The following is a 24,618-nucleotide window of genomic DNA, read 5'->3' as shown; positions in this document are numbered from 1 at the left end:
CTCTGGGCTGAGAGTGCTGTAGAAGGAACCGGCCATGATCCAGACACTTAACGCACTCAGCAAAGGAGGCAGAGAGGCGGGACTTGCACAGCCGGCAGCGGGGCTGGGTGAGCGTGGTCAGAACCAGGGAGCCAGTGCCGAAGCTGGGTCCCCAGACAGGACAGCCCCTTTCCTTGGAGTCTGGGGTCTGGTGACCAAGCTGGTTGTGTCTGTCCCCCGGTCCTCATGGACAAGATGCCATCAGCAGGGCGTGGGGGCTTGGAGGGGTGGTGGCCCTGTCTAAAGTTATTCTGTGGTGAGTGGGTGCCCTGGCTACCTTTCGAGGTGTGGCCCCCTCTCCTTCCACCACTGGCTTCCTGCAGCCGTCACAGCCAATGACCACAACATTGGTAGTTTACCATTACCTGAACTGCCCGGTGCCGTGGCTCGTTCTGTCACCCCAGCTACTCGGAAGGCTGGGGAAGGAGGATTACAAATTAGAGGCTGTCCTCAGCCACTTAGTGAGGCCCTGTCTCAAAATAGAAAGGAAAAAGGACTGGGGATGCAGCTCAGTAGTAAAGCACCCCTGAGTTAAATCCCCAGTACCAAAATACACACATACACACACACACACACACACACGCACACATACACACACGCACACACACGCACACACACATACACACACGCACACACATACACACATGCACACACACACGCACACACACATGCACACACACATACACACACGCACGCACATACACACTGGCACACACACGCACATACACACATGCTCACACACTCACACACGCACACACACAGCACACACACATACACACACGCACACATACACACACACGCACATACACACAGACACAGACACACACACACACACACACACACATCAGGCCCGTGCTTCCTCCACAGGCCCACGGGAGGTTTCCCTGGCCTCCTACCACTGCTGGCCCCAGGCCTCCTTGACTTGTGGCTGTGTCACCCAGGGTCTGCCCCACGTCTCCTCTGTGTGTCCACACCCCCGTCTCCTTCCCCTGTAAAGACCCGGGTCACTGGATTTGGGGTGGCCCTACATCCAGGAGACTGTCCTCTTGACATCCTTGACTAATCACATCCAGAAGGTCCCATTTCAGAGAAGGTGGTGTTCTGAGGGCAGGGGACGGGAGTGGGGGACACTATTCAGCCCCACGTGCACCTGGTCACAGCTTGGCTCTGTCGTCCCACGCCCCCACCTCTGTCCTGGCGTGACGCTGTCTCGGGGCCGTGGCCTCCCAGGGGTTTTGTGGTCCGTGCGCCCTGGACCACAGCCCCCTCCTGCCTGGCCCCCATGCCCAGCCAGGCCACGCCAGCCCCAGGACACTGTGGGAGGAGCCCCAGCCTCAGCTGGACACACACCTCGTTTCCCCTCCTCTAAGAAAACCTGCTGGGAGCCCCGGGGCGGGAGCGGCGTTTGCTGACTGGGCCCAGGCGTGTGTGACGTGGGGTCTTCCGCCTTTTGTTTTGCCCCTTCTCAAGATCGCCTTCCCAGGGGAACCCGGGGGCTCCCTAACCACCTCCCCAGTGATCCCCTCGTTCACAGCAGACGTCTTGGGCACTTGGCAGCAGGCGCCCACTTACTTCATCTCATCAAAATTTGGGGGCTCAAAAGGTCACAGTGAAAGTGAGGACTTAAGAACACGGCTGAGGGTCCCCTTCCTCCCCAGGACAACACGGCACGGCCGTGTCACACATGACCTCCGTGAGTGTCCGGTGGGATTGATACCTGACCAGCGCAGGAGCGACTGCTCGTTATGGGGAGAGAGCGGTCACGGGCCTCGTCTCCTGGCCACAAGCCCATGTGGGGCGCATGTCTGTCCACTCTGGTTCCCTGCGGAGCGGCAGCAGGCTCATGCCATTCGTTAGCGATGAGTGGGACGTCGGAGCTGGTGCCTCAGGTCCACCCTCCCGCAGTGCCCAGCAGGGTTTCCTTGTGCCCACAGTGACCAGCCATGCCAGGGACAGAGAGCAGGAGCTAGGCCTGGCCGTAAGAGCCAGCTGGAGTCGGGGCCCTTTGCTATGATGAGGACGTAGCGCAGAACTTCCAGACCCCCAGCCCTGGCTGAGCTGCGCGAGGCTCTTTGCTACCCAGGAGGGTCAGCCAGGCAGTGGCGCCCACAGGGCGGACACAGACCACCTGCCACTCTGCAGTCCAGGGTGACGGTGAAGACTGACGTCTAAATGTCCACATCTGGGGTTCCTATGACCATGGAGGTGGGGCAGGAGGCCGCCCGTCAGTGACACTCGGGAGCACATTTTCCACCTGCTGGCCGCTCCAGAGGAGAAGGAAGGAGGACAGGGCCCCTTGCCCGTCACGCGTGCCCCCTCTGAGCCCTTGTGCGGGGAGGGACGGGCACACAGGGGGTTGTCACCTCTGCCCCACAGTCTGTGATGCTTCTCAGCGTCCCCAGGAACACACTGCCAGCCGCTCTGTTTTCTTTTCCAGGGACATCAAGCCGGACAACATCCTGCTGGACGAGCACGGTAAGCCTGCGGGCTCTCTGCAGGGACTCCCCGGGGAAGGCTCGGGGCACTGGGACATAGGGGTCCTGTCCTGGGGGTTGGACTTTAGGGTCGACGAGGAAACCCTGTTCTGTCTCCTTCCTGGTGGATGAACACTGGTGTCGTTTTTGGTCTAGGTCCTGCCACGCGGTGAGTTAAGCTGAACTCATTGGGAACTTTGCTCTGAAGTCGTTGCTGATCATATTCTGGCTTAAGGGTGACGGGGTGCAGTGGGGACCAGCATGGGACCTCTGGGTTTCCAATCCCAGCTCCCCATCCATGAACCTGTGACTCAGAAGTCTCTCACTCCTCTGACCCTCAGTGTCATCTTCTGTAAAACAGAAAAAAAGTGCCCCTCTGGGGTTGCCATGGGAATGGGACACAATGGAGTGTGTTGGCAAGTCCCCTAGACGGTCCCTGGTCAATGGCTGTCAGGACTTCCAAGTTCCCTTGTGCCTGTGATCCTGGGTCCCTCCTAGGTTGGCTGAGGAGGCCTGAGCTAGGGCGAGGTTCTGCGTTCTGCAGCTCCAGGCAAGGCCCACATTGCAGGTCCACGGGCCACATCTGGAGCGGCAAGCCACCAGGTCAGCGGCTCACCCACCTGGCTCACCTGTGGGACTTTGTAGGCACCAAGGGCCAGCCGTGTCCTCAGCAAGCCTGGGCCTCTGTCGAGGTCAGCAGTCTGGGCCGTGACACTCGGTGAGGTCTAAGAACCACAGGTCAAGAGCATGGCCCAAGACGCCCAGCAGACAGACAAGCAGCCACACTAGGGACCAGTGGCGGCTTTGCCACCAAAAGTCACTGTAGCCTCCACTCAAAATCCCTGGCATGGCTGCAGGGGCGTAGCCCTCCAGGCCTCTTGCAGCATGGGCTGGAGTGGGGAGCAGGATTCTTCCAGGGCTGCTGAGGCATTCACTCAGGGACGAGTCTGTCACCTCTTCTACTCAGCTCCTCCTGTGCCTTCCCCACGCCTGCAGGATGAGACCCTAGCTTTCTCTGGAAGCTCCTCTAGAACTTTCCATGAACTGACATGTGGCTTGGGGTTTCCCTTCCCATAGTGCACATTCCCTTTGTCTTAGTTCATTTTCTGTTGCTATAACAAAATGCCGGAGACAAGGTGATTTATAAAGAACAGAGGTCTGCTTAGCTCATGGTTCTGGAGGCTGGGAAGTCCAAGTGCATGGTGCCAGCATCTTCTTGACGTCTGGTGAGGGCCTCATGCTGCATGTAACCTGGCACATGGCGAGACACAGCAAGTCTGTCGGCTGGGATCTCTGCTTCTACTTGTGAAGCCACTAAAGCCACCATGAGGCCTCACCTTCGTGACATTCTCTAATCATATCACAGAGGCCCCACCTCCAAGTGCCAGTAACATGAATTTGGGATTGAGTGTCCAACACATGAGATTTGAGGGGCGCATCCACACTGGCACCAGGGTGCAGGAGTGGGGGGTTGAATCTTCCAGCCACAGAAACACTCTGGGGCAGGGGTTCAAAGCTCAGGCCCCTGGGGGGTCAGCAACTGCCTCAAGATGCCAGGGACCGCGCAGAGCTGAAGCCCAAATCAAGGCTGCAGAGCAACAAAACCCAGGTCCCCAGTTTGTACCCAAAAGCCAGAATCCTCAGCCCAGTCATCTGTGTGCCCTTGGCCAGGTGGCTGTGCCCCTGAACCTCAGCCAGTCCTCAGCCAGTCAGCTATGTGCCCTTGGGCAGGTGGCTGTGCCCCTGAGACTCAGCCAGTCCTCAGCCCCAGTCAGCTGTGTGCCCATGGGCAGGTGGCCGTGCCCCTGAGCCTCAGCCAGTCCTCAGCCAGTCAGCTGTGTGCCCGTGGGCAGGTGGCTGTGCCCCTGAACCTCAGCCAGCCCTCAGCCAGTCATCTGTGTGCCCATGGGCAGGTGGCCGTGCCCCTGAGCCTCAGCCAGTCCTCAGCCAGTCAGCTGTGTGCCCATGGGCAGGTGGCCGTGCCCCTGAGCCTCAGCCAGTCCTCAGCCAGTCAGCTGTGTGCCCATGGGCAGGTGGCTGTGCCCCTGAGACTCAGCCAGTCCTCAGCCAGTCAGCTGTGTACCCGTGGGCAGGTGGCTGCACCCCTGAGCCTCAGCCAGTCCTCAGCCAGTCATCTGTGTGCCCATGGGCAGGTGGCCGTGCCCCTGAGCCTCAGCCAGTCCTCAGCCAGTCAGCTGTGTGCCCGTGGGCAGGTGGCTGTGCCCCTGAACCTCCGCCCTCCCAGCTGCAGAGCAGAAGCAGTGGACACCCTCACAGGTGAGGAAGGTCTAAAGGGAGGCAGCGAGGCTGGCCTTCACGGCACCCGGAGCAGAAGGGCTCAGGTCGGGTTCCCTGTCCTCTTCCTGCCCCCCTCTGTTCAGGGCAGCTGAGCTCAGACCACAGAGGCAGGGGCAGTGGTGATGACCCCCCAGCTAAGGGGACTCCTGGGCTCTGAGGCCAGGTGAAAACCCACATTGGCTTCCACCCTGCTGTCTCCAAGGAAAACACTGGCGCCTTTTGTTGATCCCGGAGCAAGAATTTAGTCCTATGCATCTCTGGCCGTTGGTTTCGTGAGTTCTATTTATGGACCTCACACTCCGGAGCCTCTGCTATCGTAACAGCAGCGCTCAACAGCACACGTAATGAGGAGGAGCCGCAGCCTGCGTGCTCCACGGTGGGCACAGGCCACACTGGTAACACCCACCTCACCTCTGATAAACCACATCACCAAGCCACTGGCAAAGGGGAGCTCAGCGTTGCTATTTAAGGAGTCCCTCACTGCTGTCACTAAGCATCATCTCAGAGAACAAATTGGTCAGCAGTGTTGCCAGTGACGTCGGGACATCACTGAACACGTGTGTTGACTTTTCGTCAGTGACGCGCAGATCTGCTGTCATACAAAACCCAGGCACCCAGCAGCCTCCTGCCGCCCTGTCTGCTCTGCGGTCCGACCTTCTGGGTGGGTCTCGGGTCTCAGAACCCACCCCTCCATTCGCCCCGGGATTGGTGGCCTCTGAAGCAGCAGCAGAGACCATGCGTCAGGTGGGGTGGAGCAGGGGGCTGGGGAGCCCAGGAGGGCAAAGGGCCCAAGGCAGCAGGTGGTCTGAGGTGCAGGGGAGGAGAGGAGCGGCTGTTCCCGCAGGCATGGTGAAGCTGGCAGTAAGTGACCCTGCACTGCAGCGGGAAGCCCGGGAAGGGTTGCCCACAGGCTGCGCCGGGGTGAAGGTGCCCCGTGCCCAGCTGGCTGGTCCCATCCGGGTCCCCAGCACTGAGGGCCACTGGCAGCCAGCTGATCATCATGCTGGCCCTCGCGTGACCACTCAGCTCATCCTGGCCCCTCCCAGCCCACACTCTGGCAGGCTCACCCCACCTGGCCCCTCACAGCTGCAGGAGAGCAAGAGCAGGGACTGCCCAGTCCCCCAGGCCTCTGCCCGTGTCATGTCGGCCAGCATCCCAGTGGGCAGAGCAAGTCGCTGGCCAAACCAGAGTCAAGGGGGGTCACTGCAGCATGGCCTGGCCCCAGGGGTGACCCAGAGAGTGCTGAGGTAGCCAACACTGTCACTTACCACTAAGACCAACAAAAGCTACCGTGGAAACGGAGGGGGCCGTGGGCTCGAGGGGTGGGTGAGTCCCTTTCACGGGGCAGTTCAACTTCCCCAAGATGGACGGAAAGGGGAGCCAGAGCTGGAAGGGAAGCACACACATTGTGCCCTGTGGTGTCACCGAGGGCCCTAGTTCAACATTCACTGCTGACCACAAGGGGACATGACCCTCATCTCCTTCCACACTCGGGAAGGTGGCTCCTTCGTCATGCAGACCTGCCACAGCCCAGGTGCTGTGCTGGGGACCAAAGGATGCCCAGCTCTGGCCACAGACCTTGGGGCCTGGGTGGCTGTCCTGTCCCCGCTGCCATCACCAACGAGCATTCAAGAGCACGCCAAGCCAACCTGCAGAACGGTGCTGAGCAGTGGGACCTACTACAGTTCCCAGGTGTCCTAGTGTGACCAGGACTGGGGGGGGCAGAAACCCAAACTGCCAACGTGACCCTGCAGGTCTGGGGTTGGGCTAGGGAAGCAGAAGGCAGAGGCCACAGAGTGGCCAGGGAGGGCTTCCTGGAGGAGGCACGCCCACCTTGTGACCAGGGCCATGAATGGGGTCTAGGGAGCATCTTGGGGCCAGCACTTCAGAAGGACCCGCTCTTCACATGGACTGGGGGGACACAGCGGAGATCAGGACCCCAGCTGGCTCTTCGGCACCTGGTGACAGCAGCCGTGTCACAGAGCAGCTGGACACCCTCCTCCTTGTCAAAACATTTCCTGGGCTCTCCCCAGCGTGCCAGGAGGCAGGTGTTGTTGACGGCGCTCGGAGGCAGGGACGGGGCAGCCGAGAAGGAAGTGGGGCCCAGACAAGCAAGGGGCAGAGGTGTCTGCTGAGTCTGGGCAGCCAACAGTGGACGCCACCACTCTAGAAGGGGCCTCAGGAGTCTGGGGACAGAGCACAGGGATGGATCAGGACTGCTCACGGTGCCCTTGGGGGGGCTGGAGGCTGTGGACGGGAGGTTTCCGCTTGACGGTGGTGGAGGGGAGGGTCTTGGGGTCTAAAGACCTGGTGCGTGAGACTGAGGCCACCAATAACAGCCCCTGTACTTTCCAGAGTGGCCGTAATAAAGTCCCACAACAGAGAGACTTAGGCCACAGAAGTGCTGTCTCACAGGTCTGGGGCCTGGGAGTCCACAGTCAAAGTGAGGACAGGGCCGTGCTCCAGGTCCCTCTCCTGGTGGCTTCTGGGCAGGCAGCGACTGGCCCAGTCCTCACACAAGGTCCCCCGGGGTGCGTGTCTGAGTCCCGATTTCCTATCAGGACATGGGTCCGATGGGAGCCCAGTCTGTTCCAGTACAGCCCCATCATAACTAATGTCACCTGCAGGGCACCGTTTCCAAACCAGGTCACATGCTGAGGTCCTGGGGGTTCCGATCTCAGTACATGAAGAGAGGCGCAAAGCTCGAGCCGCGGCGCCCCATCTTCTCCATGAGGGGTTTGGACAAATGAGAAAACTAGGAGGTGGCACACAGAGGCCACGACGTCCCCTTCTTTGCTGAGGAAGGCGGGACCTGTGTGAGAGCCAGAAGGGGCTCCCCGCCCGCCCCGGGGACCTGCGGAGGGGTCTGTGCTCCCCCGAGAGGAACCCCGGTGGGGCCAAGTGAGCGAACTGGGCTCCTCCTGGACTCCTGAGCCGGGAGGGCTGTGGTCTAAACCCCCTGAGTTCACCGCAGACCCGGGACCGGGATCATGGTTTAGGAAGAGCCATCAGGGAGGTGGCCAGCCGTGAGACCTGACCAGCGCAGAAATCCAGCAACGTTCCCTGGAGAGCCACGGAGTGGAGAAGAGGTTATGGAAACAGACTGCAGCTCTCCCAAAGCCTTGGGGCAGGGGTTTCCTGCCCTCAGCTCCACTGCACGCAAAGGCGGAGCGTCATGGAGTCCCGGGGCATCCAGGGGAGGGGCTGGAACAGTGCAGGGCGGGCGTGCCCCTCCCAAATCTCAGCCCCGGCTCAGCAACCCCGACTGCTGGTTTCCCTTCAGTCGCTTTGGTTTGAGGCTCCCCTATGTCCCTGGGCGGCCTGGAGCAGGCTGATGGCTTCCTGGGCCCTGCTTCCTGCGCCTCCTGTATCGGGCAAAACACGGTCCAAAATCCATCACCCAGCACCTGGCGGCCAGTGAGGCTTGGCCAGGCTCCTGCCGGGGAGCTTGTTTCTCCCTCCCCTTGCCACTGTCCCGCAGTGTGAGCCGTGATGGTCACGCAGAGAGACGGAGGACGCTGGTCCCAGGAGCGCAGCCCTGTGGTGTGACGCTGGCCGAAGTCCCTCAGCCGGGGATCCATCTGCGCACCACGGAGCGCTTGGCAGCGAGCGGGAGGAGCCTGTCCTCCTCTGGAGCAGCTGGGCCAGCAGCCTGGTCCTCTTCTTCCTTGGCTTCTGGTCAATTGGCTCAGCAGCACCTCTCTGACCTCTGGCTCCGGCCTAATATGGATCCCATAGGCCAGCAGAGACGGGGACAGACCAAGTCGGGTGACACTCCTGGGAAGGAGACGGCCGCCTGTGGACTGCCTTCTGCCCATCACACCTGGTCCCCCTCGGCTGTGGGCCCCTCTACACCCACGCCCAGGAATTTCCAGGCAGGTGTGGCACCCACCAAAGTGACTCCAGAGGAAAGGACTAAAAGGTGTCACAGCAACTAAACAAGACCCGCCCTGCAGAGCCGACTGTCCCCAGGCATCTCCTCCTGCACTGACCCTTTAAGCCCCACTGCAAGAGCTGCTCCAGGCTGCAGTGGCCTTCAGTCGCTGGCAAGTACCCGCAGTGGACATCACATCCCAGGGGCCAGGCCGCAGGGCAAAGGCTCAGCATGGCAGAGCAGGAACCATGTTGGCTCACGTCTGTGGATCAGCAGGTGGACGTGGCCACACTTGGGAGAGCTCCGGGTGCTTTGTCCTGTAGGGAAGGCCCCGGAACCAGCCTGCGCATAAGGGCATGAGCCACTGTCACCTGGGAAACATTGTGGTGGTTTTGCTCATCAGCAATTCTAGCCCCTCTGTGAGGTTGTGGGACTTGGTCCCCACTCTCCTTCTTTAGTTCTGTGACCTGTGGCCACAGGTGCTCAGCATCTGCAGGCCCGGCCCCTCCCCCACACAGGCAGTAGGTGCCCCCAGAGGAGGTTGGAGGAATGACAGAGCCTTCCGAGTCAGTCCTGTGGAGTCCGTTCTTGGCACCCACCTGACCCTGGCCTGGAGGTTACAAAAACCCTGGGCAGGGCGGTTGAGTCTTGCTGTCGGAGATCAGGCTAAAAGTGTGCCATGGCTACAGCAGTGAAGGTGGAGAGCCAAAGTGCACTGGTGTGTGGCAGTGTGGTCCATCTCTAGGAGGAGGAATGCACGGGTTTGCCTCCTAGCCTCTTGTGCCCACTCTGTTATTTGGTGGTTAGTCAATCAATCAACAAACACTCAGAGAGTCTCTTCTGCAGGCTAGGCCAGAGCTGACTGACACAGAATAGTGGACACTGGGATGGGTGACACCTGAGGGGAGCAAGATCATCCAGAGGAGGGGCCTAACCTGGTCTGCAGTGGGCTGAATGTGTCCCCTAGTTCATATGGCAAGACCTCATCCCCCAAGGTGATGGTTTGGGTACACGGTGGGATGAAGTCACAGGAGACACCCATTGTGGGATTGCTGTCCTTTTCCGGTGACAAAGGAACCAGCACTCTCTCCACTGTGGGAGCACAGAGCAAGGAGAGGCCACCAGCAGGGCGTGCATCTTGGTTTACTCCTGCTGCTGTGACCAAAGATCTTGGACTGGGCTGTCCAAAAGCAGACATGTGTGACCCCTCTGGAGGCTGGAAAGTCCAAGATCAAGGTGACAGAGGGTCCAGCATCGACAGTTGGGTGTCTGGTGAGGGCTGCTCTGCCTCTGAGAGGGTGCCTGCTGCTGTCACCCCAGGGATGGAATCCCGACATGTAATTTAGAAAGACCGTTTAAACTCCAGCAGCTGTGCTGTGGCTGACGCCCTGTCTGGGGCACTCCATTACCGTCACCCAAACCGACTATAACACGGAAACCCCAGCCCCTGTGGGTTTCTGCGAGGCTCCTGGTAGTAGAAGCAGGAGATCAAGGGCGGCTCTCAGGGCAGGTTTGAAGAATGATCGGAGTCTGCCAGGCAGCGGGCGAAGCCCAGCATGTCCGCACGGTGCCCAAGGCTGGACGGTGAGCTGCTTCCCGTGCACTCGGCCGACAACAGCCCCGGTCTCCGTCCTCTGAATCGTGGGTATTTTCCACTTATGAAAAGCAGATAACCTGCCGCCGGGTTCTCACCTGCACATTTTGCAGTCGATTTTCCATTCTCCCAAGAAGGCGCTCGTAGGAAAGCTTTTCAACGCCAATTTTCACCTCCTACATCTTCACAACCATCAGAGGACGCGCCAGGGAGTGACGGCCCATCAGTTAGCAAGTCTGGGGAAGCAGAAATGGAATCCTGCTGTCTGTCACACAGGGTGTCACCGCTGTGCGCAGACTCCAGGGTGTGTGCCAGCGGGTCTGCCTCCGCTGCAGCAGGGCCCCCTGACTGAGGGCCCGGAGGACACAGGTGAGGGCCCTGGACTGGGCTCTGTGGAGTGAGGGTCCCAGAAACCCCGCAGGATTCCCCACCGTCAGCTGCAGGAACTTGGGCAGGTGGCTCTCTCTGGATCTCAGGTAGCGTCCTCCTCCCTCAGTCCTGAGGGCCACCATGAGGTCTGTCCTGTACTAGCTGTGGCCCTAAAGAGCAGCAGCTTCGACTGGAGAAGGTTTGCATGTCTTCTCTCCCTAGTGAGCCACCGGGCTCCCTGCCCTTGTCCTTGTCCTCGTCCTGGGGTCTACTCAGGATACAGAGCAGAGCAGAGCCCCTGTGTGGACGGAAAGCCCCGGTCCTCCCCACAGCCCAGAGGCCCCGTGCCGTGCAGTCCACCCCCACCCCTCCCCAGCGCCTTTTGCGCTCCCCCTGCCCTCTCTGGCTCCTTGCTGGCCCCGAAGCCCAGTGGAGTGGCATGGTCTGGCCTCTGGCAGGGTTTGATCAGGCTTCGAGGCCACTGCCCTGCTCACTTGAAGCTCCGCCTTCTCCTGAGTACACTTCAGACTGGTGGCAGCAGGAGGTGGTGGAACCTGTCAAGTGGAGCCGGGAGAGGGGTTTAGGTCCTTAGGCCACTCTTCTCAGGATTTATGCTGAACTCATGGAGTGAGTCTGTTCTCACAAGAACAAGTTATAAAAATGAGCCTGGCCCCTGCGTCCCTCTCTGGCCTCCTGTGGCACTAGGCACTCTTCCCCTTTTGCATGGGCTCCAGCCCTAATATCATCCACATGTCATGATGCAGCCAAGAGGACCCTCACCAGAGGCTGAAGAAATGAGACCCCCACACACGTGGACTTTCAGCCCCCTTTCTATGGGCTAAAAGAACCTCTTTTTAAAAATAAATTATCACATTTCAGGTATTTTGTTATAGCAACAGAGAGCAGATACAAAGGGTAAGGGATTGTAGGTCTCCTAGATAGACCTGGGCAGATGAATTTGGAAAGATATCCATGGTACATGGCTCAATGCAAAAGTAGCTTTTAGAATGACCCATGGAGCATGATCTCATTACTGAAAGAGCTGACCAAAGGCCCAACGTATGTGCCTAAGCCAACAGAAGACTAATGGAGAAGCTAGCCGAATCAGTGTGATTGCATGGTGGGGAGAGTCACTGGGGAGGGATCAGAGTGGACTGAAAATCATGTTCTGTTTCTTTAACTTATTATAATGAGCTAGTATTACATTTATAATGCAAATACTAAACTTTTGAAGGAAAGGGAGAAGTGAAAGAAAACCAAATAAAAGCCCTGTGTGAAGTTTCCAAAATCAGGTCACAGTGGTGGTGGGTGTCACCAGGCATGGAGCTGCTCAGGCATGGGGCGGGCGCAGCAGTGGCCAACACTCCCACCTCCACACACCCCACAGCACAAGCAGGAACGTGGACTTGCCAGCATCATGGTGAGGGGCGGGAGGGTGCGGGACGGAGGGCCCTGGCGGGGGAGTGGTTTTGAGCCTCTCTTGGCTGGATAACAACGCTGAGGGCAAGCACGGTCCCTGCCGAGGCCTGGCCGTCGCTGCGGCTCTGTCCACAGGTGCCGGGCAGTTTGAGGTCATCACTGAGTGAGTGGTTCACCACTGTCTCTCCCTGGGGCACTGGCCAGGGAGCCGCCCAGCCGCTGGGACACACTCCCGGGCTCGCAGCTGGGCCTGAGGTGTGGAGCTGGCACAGGAGACCTCTGGTGCTCTGTGTCCCCTGTAGCTGCTCACATGGGCACTCCCCTCCCGCAGGCAGTCCCCAGGGACCCTCTGCACACCCCAGGGCACCTGCTCCAGGAGGAGTGTGTCCACCTCCTGGAGGTGTCCTCCAGGCCCCCAGGTCAATTCTGTGCATGCCACCCCTCCCAGCTGCGTGCTGAAATCCCACGCCCCTCACTGGGGCCTCAGGCCTGGTGAAGGGCCGAGCAGCCATCCTCCCACCATGTGACAGTGGGCCGCCTTTAGACCTAGGACTCGGGGCTCTTGGAGCTGGTTTCTTTCGCGTGTTGAATTCCCTCCCTACTTCTCCTCCCCCCACCTTTACCCCACGTCCCCCGTCCCCGTTCTTCTTTCCTGTCTCGTCCTTGCTGTGCTTCTTGAGCAGAGGCCATGGCTTCAGACTGGACGGAAGCGATCCTATCCCTGCCCCCTCCATGCTAAGTCCAGTCGGGCTGTGCTAAGGACCCCACTGACCCCAGTGAACAAGCCCCTCCCACCTTCACAGCCACAGCCAAGCCACGGACCCCCGGGCCACAGCCTTGCCACACTGTGGGCTAATTACCAGGAGTCTTCATTCTCGAGATCAGCATCTCTCAACTTTTAACCCACTGTTCCTTTTTCCTGCCCTCAATCTAGGTATTCATAAGTAACAGGCATGTTGTACAAATGCATCCAAATGCTAAGACCTGCACACAGAATGGCAGTGTTGAAGTGTCTGATAAGATCTCTCTCTAGGCAGAAGTCCCGACGTTTTCCACTAACCTCCCAAGGACGCAGGCCGGCAGCCGGGCTCTCGCTAACTGGGGTGATCTGTGCTCCTGCAGGGCATGTTCACATCACGGACTTCAACATAGCGACGGTGGTGAGAGGAACAGAGAAGGCCTCGTCCATGGCTGGCACCAAGCCCTACATGGGTGAGTGCTCCCAACCTAAGCCTTTCCTGCCTCTCCTCCTCGGCTGCCCCACGCCCTGCTCACCCCACGCCAGACCCCAGCTTCCCAGCGTGTGCCCCGCTCTCCAGCCCTGGGCCTTTCCCCAGCTGTCCCCTCTGCAAGACCCACGCCCCTGGGTTTGCCAGAGTTTCTACTCAGCCAGAGCCTCGGCTGGGGCCTGCCCAGGTAGGAGCAAAACCATGTTTCCTTTCTCATTAGAGTCCAGGAGCATTGCGGAATACCGCCTGTGTTACCTTCTGGGCCTGCGTGCCTCGGCTCACGGTGCTCTTTCAGTGTGAAATTTCCAGCTGGCTTTCCCTGGGGACTTGCCACGGAAGGATGGTTTTCCGCAGGTGCCTGGTCTCTTGCCAAGGTGCCTATTATCTGAACGCTGGTTCTTCTTTGCCAATCTTCACTATCTGTGACTTTCTCTCAAACCTTTTTACCTCTTCCTCTGTTTAAAATGACCTCATTGCGACGGTTCTCTTAAGGCAGTGTCTGTTGTGTCTCTCTGTGTGCTTTCGATGATGTTTTTCCTTCTGAAATGATTTTCGCTTTGTGTCTCTTGTTTCCTGAGTTCTCTTGACTGATTTCTGAGGCATTTTTTTTCTGATTTGTATTATACTCTCATGCCTTGCTTAATTCTGTTTAATGTCTCTGGTAGTTGTTAATTCTGAACTCTGTATCAGCTACCAATCCCTGCACAACAAACCACGTTAAAACTTAGAGGCTTGGACAAATAACAGGGTGTCATTTCTACCATCCTGTTGGTTGGTGGGTGCTCTGTTTGCATTTTGGCTGGGCTCAATCTGTCACGTGTGCTCGGCCCCAGCGGAGGGTCATTTCCACTGGGGGTCAGTTCAGGTGGAGGGGCCTCTCTCTATGTGGTCTCCCATCCTCAGGGGCTGGGGTGGGCCTCCTGTCACAGTGGCAGTAGTTTCAACAGGAGGCCCACAATCCCCACATGCTGAGCAGCATGGCTGTGTCACATTTTCTGAACTTCAGTCGGCCAAAGCAAGTCACCTCTGCAGCTGTGTAGTAGGGACCACATGGGGCCAGGGTGCTTGATGGCCCGGTTCTTGTGGGACCATTGGTGGAACAACACACCTCCTGACTCAGCTCTGGTGAAGCGGTAGGGATGGCATTTTTGATCTGCTTTACTGGCCCTTCTTTCTGGGACCTGCCCTGTGAGTGTGTTATGCTGTTCTTCATTTTCCTTCCACTTACAATAACTTTGTGTGGAATTTGATACTTTCCTGTGGCTCATTCCTAAGTGAAACGCCATCCTGTGGACTTTTAGAAGAAGATGACGTGGCTCAGGAGAACTCTGCTGGCTGAATGGGCCGTGAGGAGGCCGACCTGAGGCCCTGCCGTCTGAGGCCTGGCTCTGCTCCCCTCCCTGGCTTCCCTGGTCCATAGGGCCCGCTGCTCCGATGCTGGTCCCCCGGCCCTCTCCCACAGGGACCCTCGGCTCCCCCAGCTCCATGAGGCCCCAGGGAACCCTGCTGGCCGCCTGGGGTTCTTTGTCCTGGGTCCACCGGCTGCTGCTCTTGGCTTCTCTGTTTCCCGTTGACAGGCATCACTCCCGTGGAGCCCTCGTCACTGCAGTGTTTTGTATTTGGGGACAACCTGGTTTTGAAGCAGCTGCATCAAGGGTTTTTGATCTAGCTGTTTGCTTTGCGTTTAGTGCAGATCTGGAGATTCCAAATCTGTGCTGTCATCTCAGAAGCTAAGCTCTTTTCATTCATCTTATTAAATAAATAGATGACATTGTAAAAACATGGCAAAGCCACAGGCGGCTTGTCACAGTGTTAACTGTCGGGAACGGAGCCGAGCGCTTCCTTTGATGTTCACAAACACCAGGCTGGCACGGTTATTTATTTATTCCCATCTAGGAGGTGAGCAGAGGGGAGGGGGGTGCGGGGGATGCTCAGAGAGGTTGGGTGACTGGCCCCCGTGGACGTCATTGGTGGACTCCCACACTCATCAGCACGGCTGCAGCCTGGCCTTTGGGACGCGGCTCCTCCAGCAGAAGGGCCTGACAACGTGCGCGTTCACTAGCGGCTCCTGTGAAGACCCCGGCCGTGGGTGGATGCTTGCCCACTCCAGCAAGGCTTCCCTTCTCGACGACCTTTCTGAAATCCCTTTCCAGAAGGATCCAGAGCCTATTCAACCAAGGAGGTCACTGCCTTCAGAGTCAAGAGAAATCCGATGGACAGGACCCGGGAGCTGACGGGGCAGCAGGGGGCGAGGCAGGGTTCTGGGCTGGCCAGCTGGGGTCGCAGTAGCAGCTCCTGTGGAGGGCTCACAGCAGCAGCAGGCTGGAGGTGTGGTGGGAGTGAGGGCCTTGCAGGTGAGGTGGCCGTGGGACCTCGGATTGGTAGTCGACGTCCTCCGGGAGGGAGGAGGGCTGGAGGTGTGGGTGGTGCGGTTTCCAGGACCAAGATCAGCAAACCTCAGGAAGGAGCTAGACCCCAGGCGGGGAAGCAGGAGAGCAGAGCACCAACCTGAGGCCTCGGGAGCTCTGCCGGAAAGGTCAGGTAGAGTCAGAGAGGGACCCCCCACGGGAGGGCTGAAGAGAGAGGGGAGATGGCGGTGGGAACCCCCACTTGGAGCCTCCCCTGTAATCCTGTAAATTAGTTCTGTTTCTAGGCTGTTTCCAAAAAGCAAAATGATCCCAAGGAATGTAGCCCCTGGACCACTGGGGACATTCGAGACAGTTTGCTACCAGCTCCCACCAGTCGGCCTGCTTTGGACTCCATGCTTAGCAGATTTCCCGAGCCCTGGAGAGCTGTATGGCCTTCCTCCACCTCAAACCCTGGCCTCCCACTGAAGCAAAGCAGAGGAGAGTGGACCCGCTGGATACGCCCACAGGAGCCCCAGCTGCAAAAGGAAGAAGAAACCCACAAGAGTGGTGGCCCTACTTTGTACCTGTTGCTACATTTCATCCTTGGAAGGTCCCTGAGAGCTTTCTCCATCCCTCTCATTTGGTATATAAGGAGCCTGAGGTCCAGAGTGGCCAGTTGGCCCTTCTGGTGTCACACAGGTGTAAGTGAAGGGGCCAGAGTCTGAAGCCGCATTTATTTGGATGTCAAGTCTTTGCTTTTGCCGATAAAAGGTTTTTACCTTTGTGACACTGAGCTCCGATATTGTAGAGCTGTAGTGTCAGACACAAAATAAATATATTGTCCCAGCTATGCATGAGACTCGGGGCTGCTAGTGCCCTAATTAGAGGAGCCTCAGGCCTGAATTAATGAATGAATGCACAGGAGAGACCTTCATGGGCTTTGGAGCACGCCTGCTTTTCCAAATGGCTGCATTTTCAGAGGCGCAAGGCGAACGGCACCAGGCAGCGGTGTCTGGCGGGGAGACAGGGAAGTGAAGAGCTCTCAATAAACAAAGCCTGCGGTTCCCAGCGCTGCCGACTCCTAGTGCCAAGTGGCGGGCTTGTTGATTTCGCTCACTTGAGCTCCTCGGTTCAAAGGCCCAATAACGAGTTCCCAGAATGTTCCAAACACGGATTCAGGGAAGAGGCTGATGAGTTAGCTCCCAAAAGGCTGCTCACAAAGGATGGTCCCAGAAGAAACATTTGCATAGAACTGAATGTTCATTAATTAAAAGAGCACATGGGATTCGAAAGTGAAGGGGGGAAAGATCTCTGCAGTATGTCAGATTAGAAGTCAGAAATGTTCCAGCCGCCACTCGGGGTTCCAGGGCAGGCGGGGCCAGCCTCAGGTGCTGGGACTACAGAGGGGAACAATGGTGCCTGGTCCTTAGATCCCAGCGCTCCTGGGGCGCAAGCGTGTGAGTCACTGCTGGGACAGGCACAACCAGACTCTGAGTAGGCCCTCACAGTGACCGTGACAGGCGTTAGGGCCAGGCTTGCCAGGGGTGGGCCCAAGGGAGGTGAGGGCTTCCGCACAGAGCAACTGGATGCCTTCCACTAGGGGCCGGTGCTGGACTTGCCGAATCTCATTACCCAACAGAGGCGCACGAGTGCATGCCCAGCGCCAGCGTCCAGTGCGCAAGACCTCCGTGTCCTCATCTGGGAAGTGGGGTTCGCCGTGGGTGCAGGGTGTCCCACTGGGGTGTGTGGAGGGGACGTGACGGCAGCAGTACAGGAGGCACACGGCACAGTGCCTGACAGATGGAGGTGTTGGAGCCTGACAGCTGATACCCCTGTCCTTCCTGCTACTTAGGTGGTTGCTTACTGAGCATGTGCTGAGCACCAGCCCAGGGCCACGCCCACATTCCCTGCAGGTCCAGCTCCCCATCAGCTGGCCTCAGAGATATCCTCACTCTCACCAATGGGCGTGACCTGTGGGCGTAGCCCAGGGAGGGTGCAGGGGGAAGATGGGGCTCGCCACACCTCGGCTTCTCTCCCCAGGGCAGCCACAGCGAGCCCACTAGTGTGCCACAACAGGGTCACTCCTGCAACACTCCTACTGTCCGCATACTGACGATGGAGCTGAGCACAGTGGGGGAGCTGCTCTGTGCCAGAGGCAGCAGCAGCTGGCACTCAGCCCCCGCAGGGAGGCCCATGCCCACCTTCCTTCCTGAGCATCGGCCATGCAGGCCTCACTCCTTCCTTCCTGGAGGAGCACCTGTGTGCCAGGCAGCGTCCCCACCCTCACTGGTCTGGCCGTGGTGGGGACAGGCACAGGCTGCTACTTTTGTAGACTGAGGTGCTCATTTTTGAGGGATAGTTGTTAGGCAGTGTGCTCCCTCTCTCAGGCTCTCGCTCAGGTGAACTGAACACCGCAACAAGATACAGGAGAGTTCCTCACCTCCCAGGATCCTGCGCCCCAGGCCTCAGCAACCAGGGGCTGGTGTTCAACCCATGGCTCCGCCTGTCCCAGGAGGCCGTGGGCTTGGCATCACGTGGGCATGGCCTTTTCCGTGACTTTCTTGCTGAGAAGGCGTGGGGGGGGGGTCTGCTCGTGCTGGCTCCTCGCTGTGGGGAGTCAGTCCCCCTTGGTGGATGGCGTATGCACATGTGTCCACTCCTCAGGTGAAGGGCGTTTGAGTTGTGACCAGTTTTGCATAGCTGTGGATAAAGCCAGATGAACACCCACATGAGGGTTTTATAGACCCTAGTGTCCCCTTCTCTAGAGTGAACCCCTCCCCTGGGATTGCTGGCTCTGGTGGTAAGTGCAGGCTTGACTTTCCCAGAAGCCGGTTTCCCTGAGCGGCTGCCAGTTCCCCTCCCACAGCCACAGGTGGGAGACGCAGCTGCCCTGCATCCTGCACAGGGCGGGCCTCCTCCTGCCCTCTGGTTGGCCATTCTAACAGGCCGGGCGTGTTTTTAATTTGCAGTTCTCTCTCGACTAACAGGGCTGAGCCTCTTTCCATCTGCCTATTTGCCGTCCTTATGTTGTTGGTGTGATGTGCCTGTTCAGACCATTTGCCCAGTAATTTACCAGATTTCTGTTGTTATCGTTAGGTGTTAAGAGCTCTCTGCATATTCTGCCTATAGTTCCTTTATCAGAGAGGTATTTTGCAATATTTCTTCCTAGTCAGTGGCTTGACTTTCTATTGTCTTCAATAATCTTTTAAAAAGCAGAAGTTCTACATGTCTGTGAGGTCTAGCTTCAACTTTCCGTTTATCGAGCTTGCATTTTCTGTCACAACTGAACTCTTTTCCTTATACGAGGTCACAAAGTTTTTTCTTTTGCTTTCTTGTGGGAGTTTTACACTTTGGGGTCTCACATTTAGAGCCAGAGCCTACGTAACTCAACTTGTGGTGTGAGATGTGGACCAAGCTTCAGGGATTTCCTATGGCCGTCCAGTGGTTCCTGCACCGCTGTTGAAAGCACCCTCCTTCTCCATCCAGGCGCCTCTGCGGCCTTGTCAAACTCAGTTGACCAAACATGTGCAGGTCTCCTCCTGGATTCTGCTCTGCTCCCACCAAACGTCCACCCTTGGGCTGATAATTTCCCTGAAGCTTTGTCATGATGCTTGACCTCAGGGACAAACCATCAACCCTTCCAAAGCTTTCTTGGCTCTACTGTGTCCTTTGCCCTCTCGTGAGAGAGAATAATCCTGCTGGGTTTTTGTTAGGATTACGGTGACTCTGTGTGACATTCTAGAGAGAAGTGCGTCATAGAGAGACGAATCTTCCACCTGTGAACACAGAATACCTTTCCATGAGTTAAGTCCTCTTGAGTGCTTTTGCACGTGTGTTTTAGTTTTCAGCATCAGATTTGACACATATTTTGTTAGACTTACACCTAAGTGTTTTGTGGATTTTAGGTGCTATTTCAAGTACCACTGTTTAAAATCATGGGTTCCCAATCATTAATTTCAAAGTTAAGGTCATATCGTTTTTGCGTATGAACCTGGTATCTTACAACTTTACTAAACTTGTTTATCAGTTCCAGCAGTTTGTAAAAGTAAATTCTTTGGGATTACTCCTAGACAACCATGTTTGCAACCACAGTTCCATTTCCTCTTTGCGGGGCGGGTGCTCTCCTTCCTCATGCGGCCCCCTGCTTGCTCTGGCTAAGACCTCCACAAGCTCTTGGCCTGCACGTTGGGAATCAGCTGGGGCTCTTCCAGTCAGCTGCTGTGGGCCGTGAGGTATTTGTGCCTGTTCTCTATCAGGTTGAGAAATCCCGTCTATTTTCGGTTTGTAGTTTTCATCATAAATGCATTTTGAATTTTGTCAAAGAGCTTCTCTGAGTCTGCTGAGATAATCAGACATCTATAGTCTGTTGAAACACACTGGCTGATTTTGAAATGCTGAAGCAGCCTCCACAATTCCTGGAATAAATCCATCTGTCCTGATGTCTGCTTCCTTTTACATAGTGCCGGGATCCGCTTGCTCGTGTCTGGCTCACAATATTTACATCTGGTTCCTAAGGAATCTTGTCCTTTTATTTTCTCATAATAACTTCGTGTGGTTGGGGCATCAGAGTATCGCAGGCATTGTAGCATGAGGTGGGGGTCTTCCTTTCTATTTTCTGAAACGAGGACTTGCGTAGGGTGGTGTTCTATCTGCATGGATTTGGTAGATTGGGTAGAACAGTACAGTGAAGATGTTTGGATCTGGCATTTTTCTTTGTAGGAAAGCCTTTAAGGATGAATTCAATTTCCTAAAATAAGTCAATCGAGGTTTAATAGTTTATGTCTTGCAAAGAATTTGCTTTTTGTGTGTGTGTGTTTCAGGGATTGAACCAGTTCTTAACCCTGAGCCACATCCCCAGACCTTTTTATGTTTTTATTTTGAGACAGGGTTTTGCTAAGTTGCTTAGAGCCTCAGTAAGTTGCTGAGGCTGGTTTTGAACTTGCAACCCTTGTGCCTCAGCCCCTCCAGCTGCTGGGATTACAGGTGAGTGCCACTGGGATCAGTGAATTTGCCTATTTCATTTAACTTTTTAAATAATCTTTCATATGGATATTTGTAACACCCATTTTTATCCTTTCAATGAATAAAGATTCAGCAACAATGTCCCTTTGCCACCCTCAAGTTGGTAACTGTGCTTTCTCTTTGATTTTCCTTGTCATTCTTGTTAGAGGTTTATCAAGTGTATTGGTCTTCTTAAAGAAGTGGTTTTATCTTTATTGTTTTCCTCTATTTATTGTTTTTTTCTCTTATCTTTATTGCTTCATAGCTTCTGCTTACTTTGGCATTAATTTGTTCTCCATACTCTAATTTCTTAAAATACAAGTTTAGATAATTGACTGAGACTTCTCTTCTTTTCCGACGTGAGCATTTAGTGCTACAGACTTGAGGTCCAGCTTTAGCTGTCTCCCACAGATACTGATGTTTTACGTGTCCATTTTCATTCAGTTACCAACATTTCCGACAATATTTGGGCTTTCCCATGTGCCCTTCTGCCATTGACGTCTGGTGTAATCTGCAATGATCAGGGGAAAGACCTGACGTGATTTCTCTTCCTTTCTTCTCACTTGTCTTGTGGATGTCATTTGTCTTACAGCACACCATGGCCTGTCTGGTGAGTAGTCTGTACACTTACACAGAATGCCTATGTTCCTGTGGGTCACATGTTCTTTAAACGTGGGATTGAGGCACTTTACGGTGTAGCACAGGTCTTCTATCTATCCGTGCTGCATTCTGCCTACTTCTTATATCAGTTACCAGGTTAACAGGGTAGGAACTCCCAACTCCAACTGTGGGTTTGTCTATTTTCCTTCCACTACGGTCTCATGTATTCTGTTGCTCTATGTCAGGGGACTCCATACTTAGGACAGTTACATTCCACGGTAGATTGCCCCATGGGTCATTATGTAATATCTTTCCTGTTCCTTGTTCTGAAGTCTACTTTGTCTGACACAGTTGTCCCTCACTGTCTGTGAAGGACTGGTTCCTAGAACACTCCCCACTCCGAGTACTGAAATTCACAAATGCTCAAGGCCCTTTTATGTTACAGTGTAGTACTATATAAACACTCGTCTTCCTGTGGACTTGAAATCCTGTCTAGATTATTGTACATAATAAATACACTATAAAGACCATGAAAAATGTCACTGTTTTTATCTAGGAAATTATAACAAGAAATAAAGCCAATAATGTTCAGTACAGACTTTTTTTTCCCCTGAATGTTTTTACTCTGTGGTTAGTTGAATCTGGATTTGAAACCTGCAGATGCAGAGGGACAACTATATCGATGTGCCATTTCAGCCTTCTCATGATTAGTGTTTGCATGATGTATTCAGTAGTGTTCTGGTAAGTCCTTAACAAATGTCCTCAGGTGAGGAAGAAAAAAGTACTGATTTGTAGATTTTGCTGTTTATCATGATGTAAGGACTCTCACCATGGCAGACTTCAGGGTACAAGCATGACATTGTCAAAAACAGATGCTAAAAGTCTTCTCTCATGGGTCAGGATAAGCCTCCTCCTGCACACTCGCATCAATTCCTCTTTCTGCCCCTTGTTTAACATGTCTCTGTGCCTTTACACTTAAAGTGTACTTCATATAGATGGCATTTTTTATCTACTCTAATAATCTCTGCCTTGCCATTGATATTTAGGCCATTTATATTTAATGTAATTATTGATTTGGCTGAATTTAAGTATATCATCTTTCTATTTCTTCTACTCACTATATTTTATCTCTGTTCCTTTTTTCTACCTTATTTTAAATTACTTGATGATTATTTATGATTCCATTCTAACTTATCTATTAGCTTATTATTTATACCTCTTTTAAAAATCAACAATTTAGAGTTTGATGTAGATTTACAATGTGGCATTATCGATTAACTGGAATCTATGCTTGAATATGAATAATGTAAGAATCTCTGAAAAACATACTCTCAAATGCTTGCATCCATCTTTTGTGCTACTTACTATAAATTCAAAATTCACTGATTTTATTTTTGCTTCAGATATTCAATTATATTTTATAGTGTTTAAATATTTTTAAATTTAATTTTATGCTTACCTTTTTTTCTTATTTCCGGTATTCTTTTTTTGTTTGTGTAGCTTCACTTTTTCTTTTGGTAGCACCTCATATTCACTCTACCTAAAGGACTTCCTATAAACATTCTTACAATGCAAATCTTCTGGGAATGAATTCATTTGTTTTTTAAAAACTTTTTCTTGGGAAACTATTGATTTCCATTTTAACTGTTTTAAGTGAACAGCTTTTTTCTCCTCCAGGTCTTCTTTATGTCACTCCATTGCCTCTGACTTACAGTGTCTCTGATAATCAATCTGTTGTGATTCTTACCTCTGTTCCTTTGTGGGTGTATGGCTTTTTTTCTTGAGCTGTGTCCAAGATTTTTTTTTTTAATCTTTAGTTTTTAGATCTGAAGTATTCGGATATATCAGGTTTTGTTTTTATTTTTAATGTTTTTCTTGTTGATGTTCTCTCAACTTCTTGAATCTGTAGTTTGATGATTCATCATTTTTGCAAGTTCTTGGTCATTATCTCTGCAAAAATTTTTTTGGATGCATTCTCTGTCTCTCTGTTCTGTTTCTGGGATTCCAATTATACATAAAATAGACCTTTGGTAACTTCCTCCACAGCCTTTGGATACTCTGTCCCTATCACCACCACCACTACCACCATTTTTTTCTTTTTAAGAGTTTCATTTCAGGTAACTTCTTTTGACCTCCCTTTGGTTCTGTGGATGAGCCTTTTGGAACCATTTTTCATGACTGGCACTCTGTTTTGGTACGTGTTTGTGTTCAGTATTTCTGTGTGATTATTTTTATACTTTCCACCTTTTTGCTGAAATACCTATTGAATCTGCACAGAATGCCTACGTTCCTGTGGTTAATGCAAGCCCCTCAGTTCTCCACTAGGGAGAGTGACACATTTTAAATTCTTTGTCTATTAGTCTCCACACCTAGTTCATATCTGAATATGGTTCTACTGAATTCTTTATCTCTCACAATGGGTTTCTGTTTCTTGCTTTGTCACATGTCCCGTATTTGGGTTACAATCTGGACATTGTGTAGGACTGTGTCTATTCCTAGAAATGGTTCTGACTTCTCTGCTTCTGTGCCTTTGCATTGGTGTGGGCCAGGGGTGAGTCAATCTGGTCAGGCGTTGAGCTTGACATGGGTTTTGTTCTGCTATGGTTCTCCTCAACGCACCGCCTCTAGAGTTAGACCAGTGAGTATTTCTCTCAATGGCCCTGTCCCACTTTCAGCTCGAGGTTTGCCTGCAGGCCTCTTCTCTCCATGTGCCTTGCCCTGGCAGTGGACTCCTGCATCTTGGTACCTGACACTTGCTGGTCTTGTTTGGTTGGGGGCTGAACATGATCATTGTTGTTTTGGTCCAGTCTCAGTCTGGAAGGTCTGTGTCTATTGGTCTTGGGACTCTTAAAGGTATTTCTCACTGATCTTGTCCCTTTTCCCAAAGGAGGAAATCACTGTCTTGAGTTCAGAATGATTTTCTTTCTCTTTCCCTTGGAGAGTTTTATGATTTTCGTTCAATCCCCTACCTTCATGGGTATTTGCCTGTGCTTTTTGAAGAATCTGCTGCCTTCTTCCATGAGCCTAAGACATTTTTCCATCAAGATATGGGGACATGGGTCAAGCACTCCTTACCTTTCCTAACACAGCAGTTATTCTTTTCCCTAAGTCCTGGGCCATCAAGGTAAGCTTCTGCAGTCTCCTTTCCTGGCCTGGTCTTTTTCCTGACCACACAGTGAGGTCTATAGAGAAGACCTTGTGAGAAGATGCAGATTCCCTTTGTATCTGGAAAAACATCGGTTCAATTCTCTCACTTAGGCCCAAACACAACCTTGAGCCTTTCATCAAGCAGTTCAGCTGAAGTCTTCCCACGCTCTGGTAGGCAGCCCTGCCTTCTCTCCCCAACACTCCCAAGCCAACACCTCCCTCTCTG

The 24,618-nt window shown here is 54.1% G+C and overlaps 1 protein-coding gene across 6 annotated transcripts in view; it reads left to right on the top strand.

Moving 5' to 3' along the window:
* Stk32b (serine/threonine kinase 32B) overlaps window positions 1-24,618 on the top strand; it is a 277,224-nt gene that overhangs the window by 216,766 nt on the left and 35,840 nt on the right. For all 6 annotated transcript variants that reach the window (XM_005318974.5, XM_078021019.1, XM_078021021.1 and 3 more), the window contains 2 exons: window positions 2,477-2,514; window positions 13,190-13,279. In XM_005318974.5, the coding sequence (XP_005319031.1) occupies window positions 2,477-2,514; window positions 13,190-13,279 (128 nt within the window). The remainder of the gene's footprint in view (window positions 1-2,476; window positions 2,515-13,189; window positions 13,280-24,618) is intronic.

This window comes from Ictidomys tridecemlineatus, chromosome 9, assembly GCF_052094955.1.
Source record: "Ictidomys tridecemlineatus isolate mIctTri1 chromosome 9, mIctTri1.hap1, whole genome shotgun sequence".
NCBI lineage: Eukaryota > Metazoa > Chordata > Mammalia > Rodentia > Sciuridae > Ictidomys > Ictidomys tridecemlineatus.
Note: the sequence above shows the minus strand (reverse complement) of the source record. Positions and strands in the feature narration are given on the sequence as shown.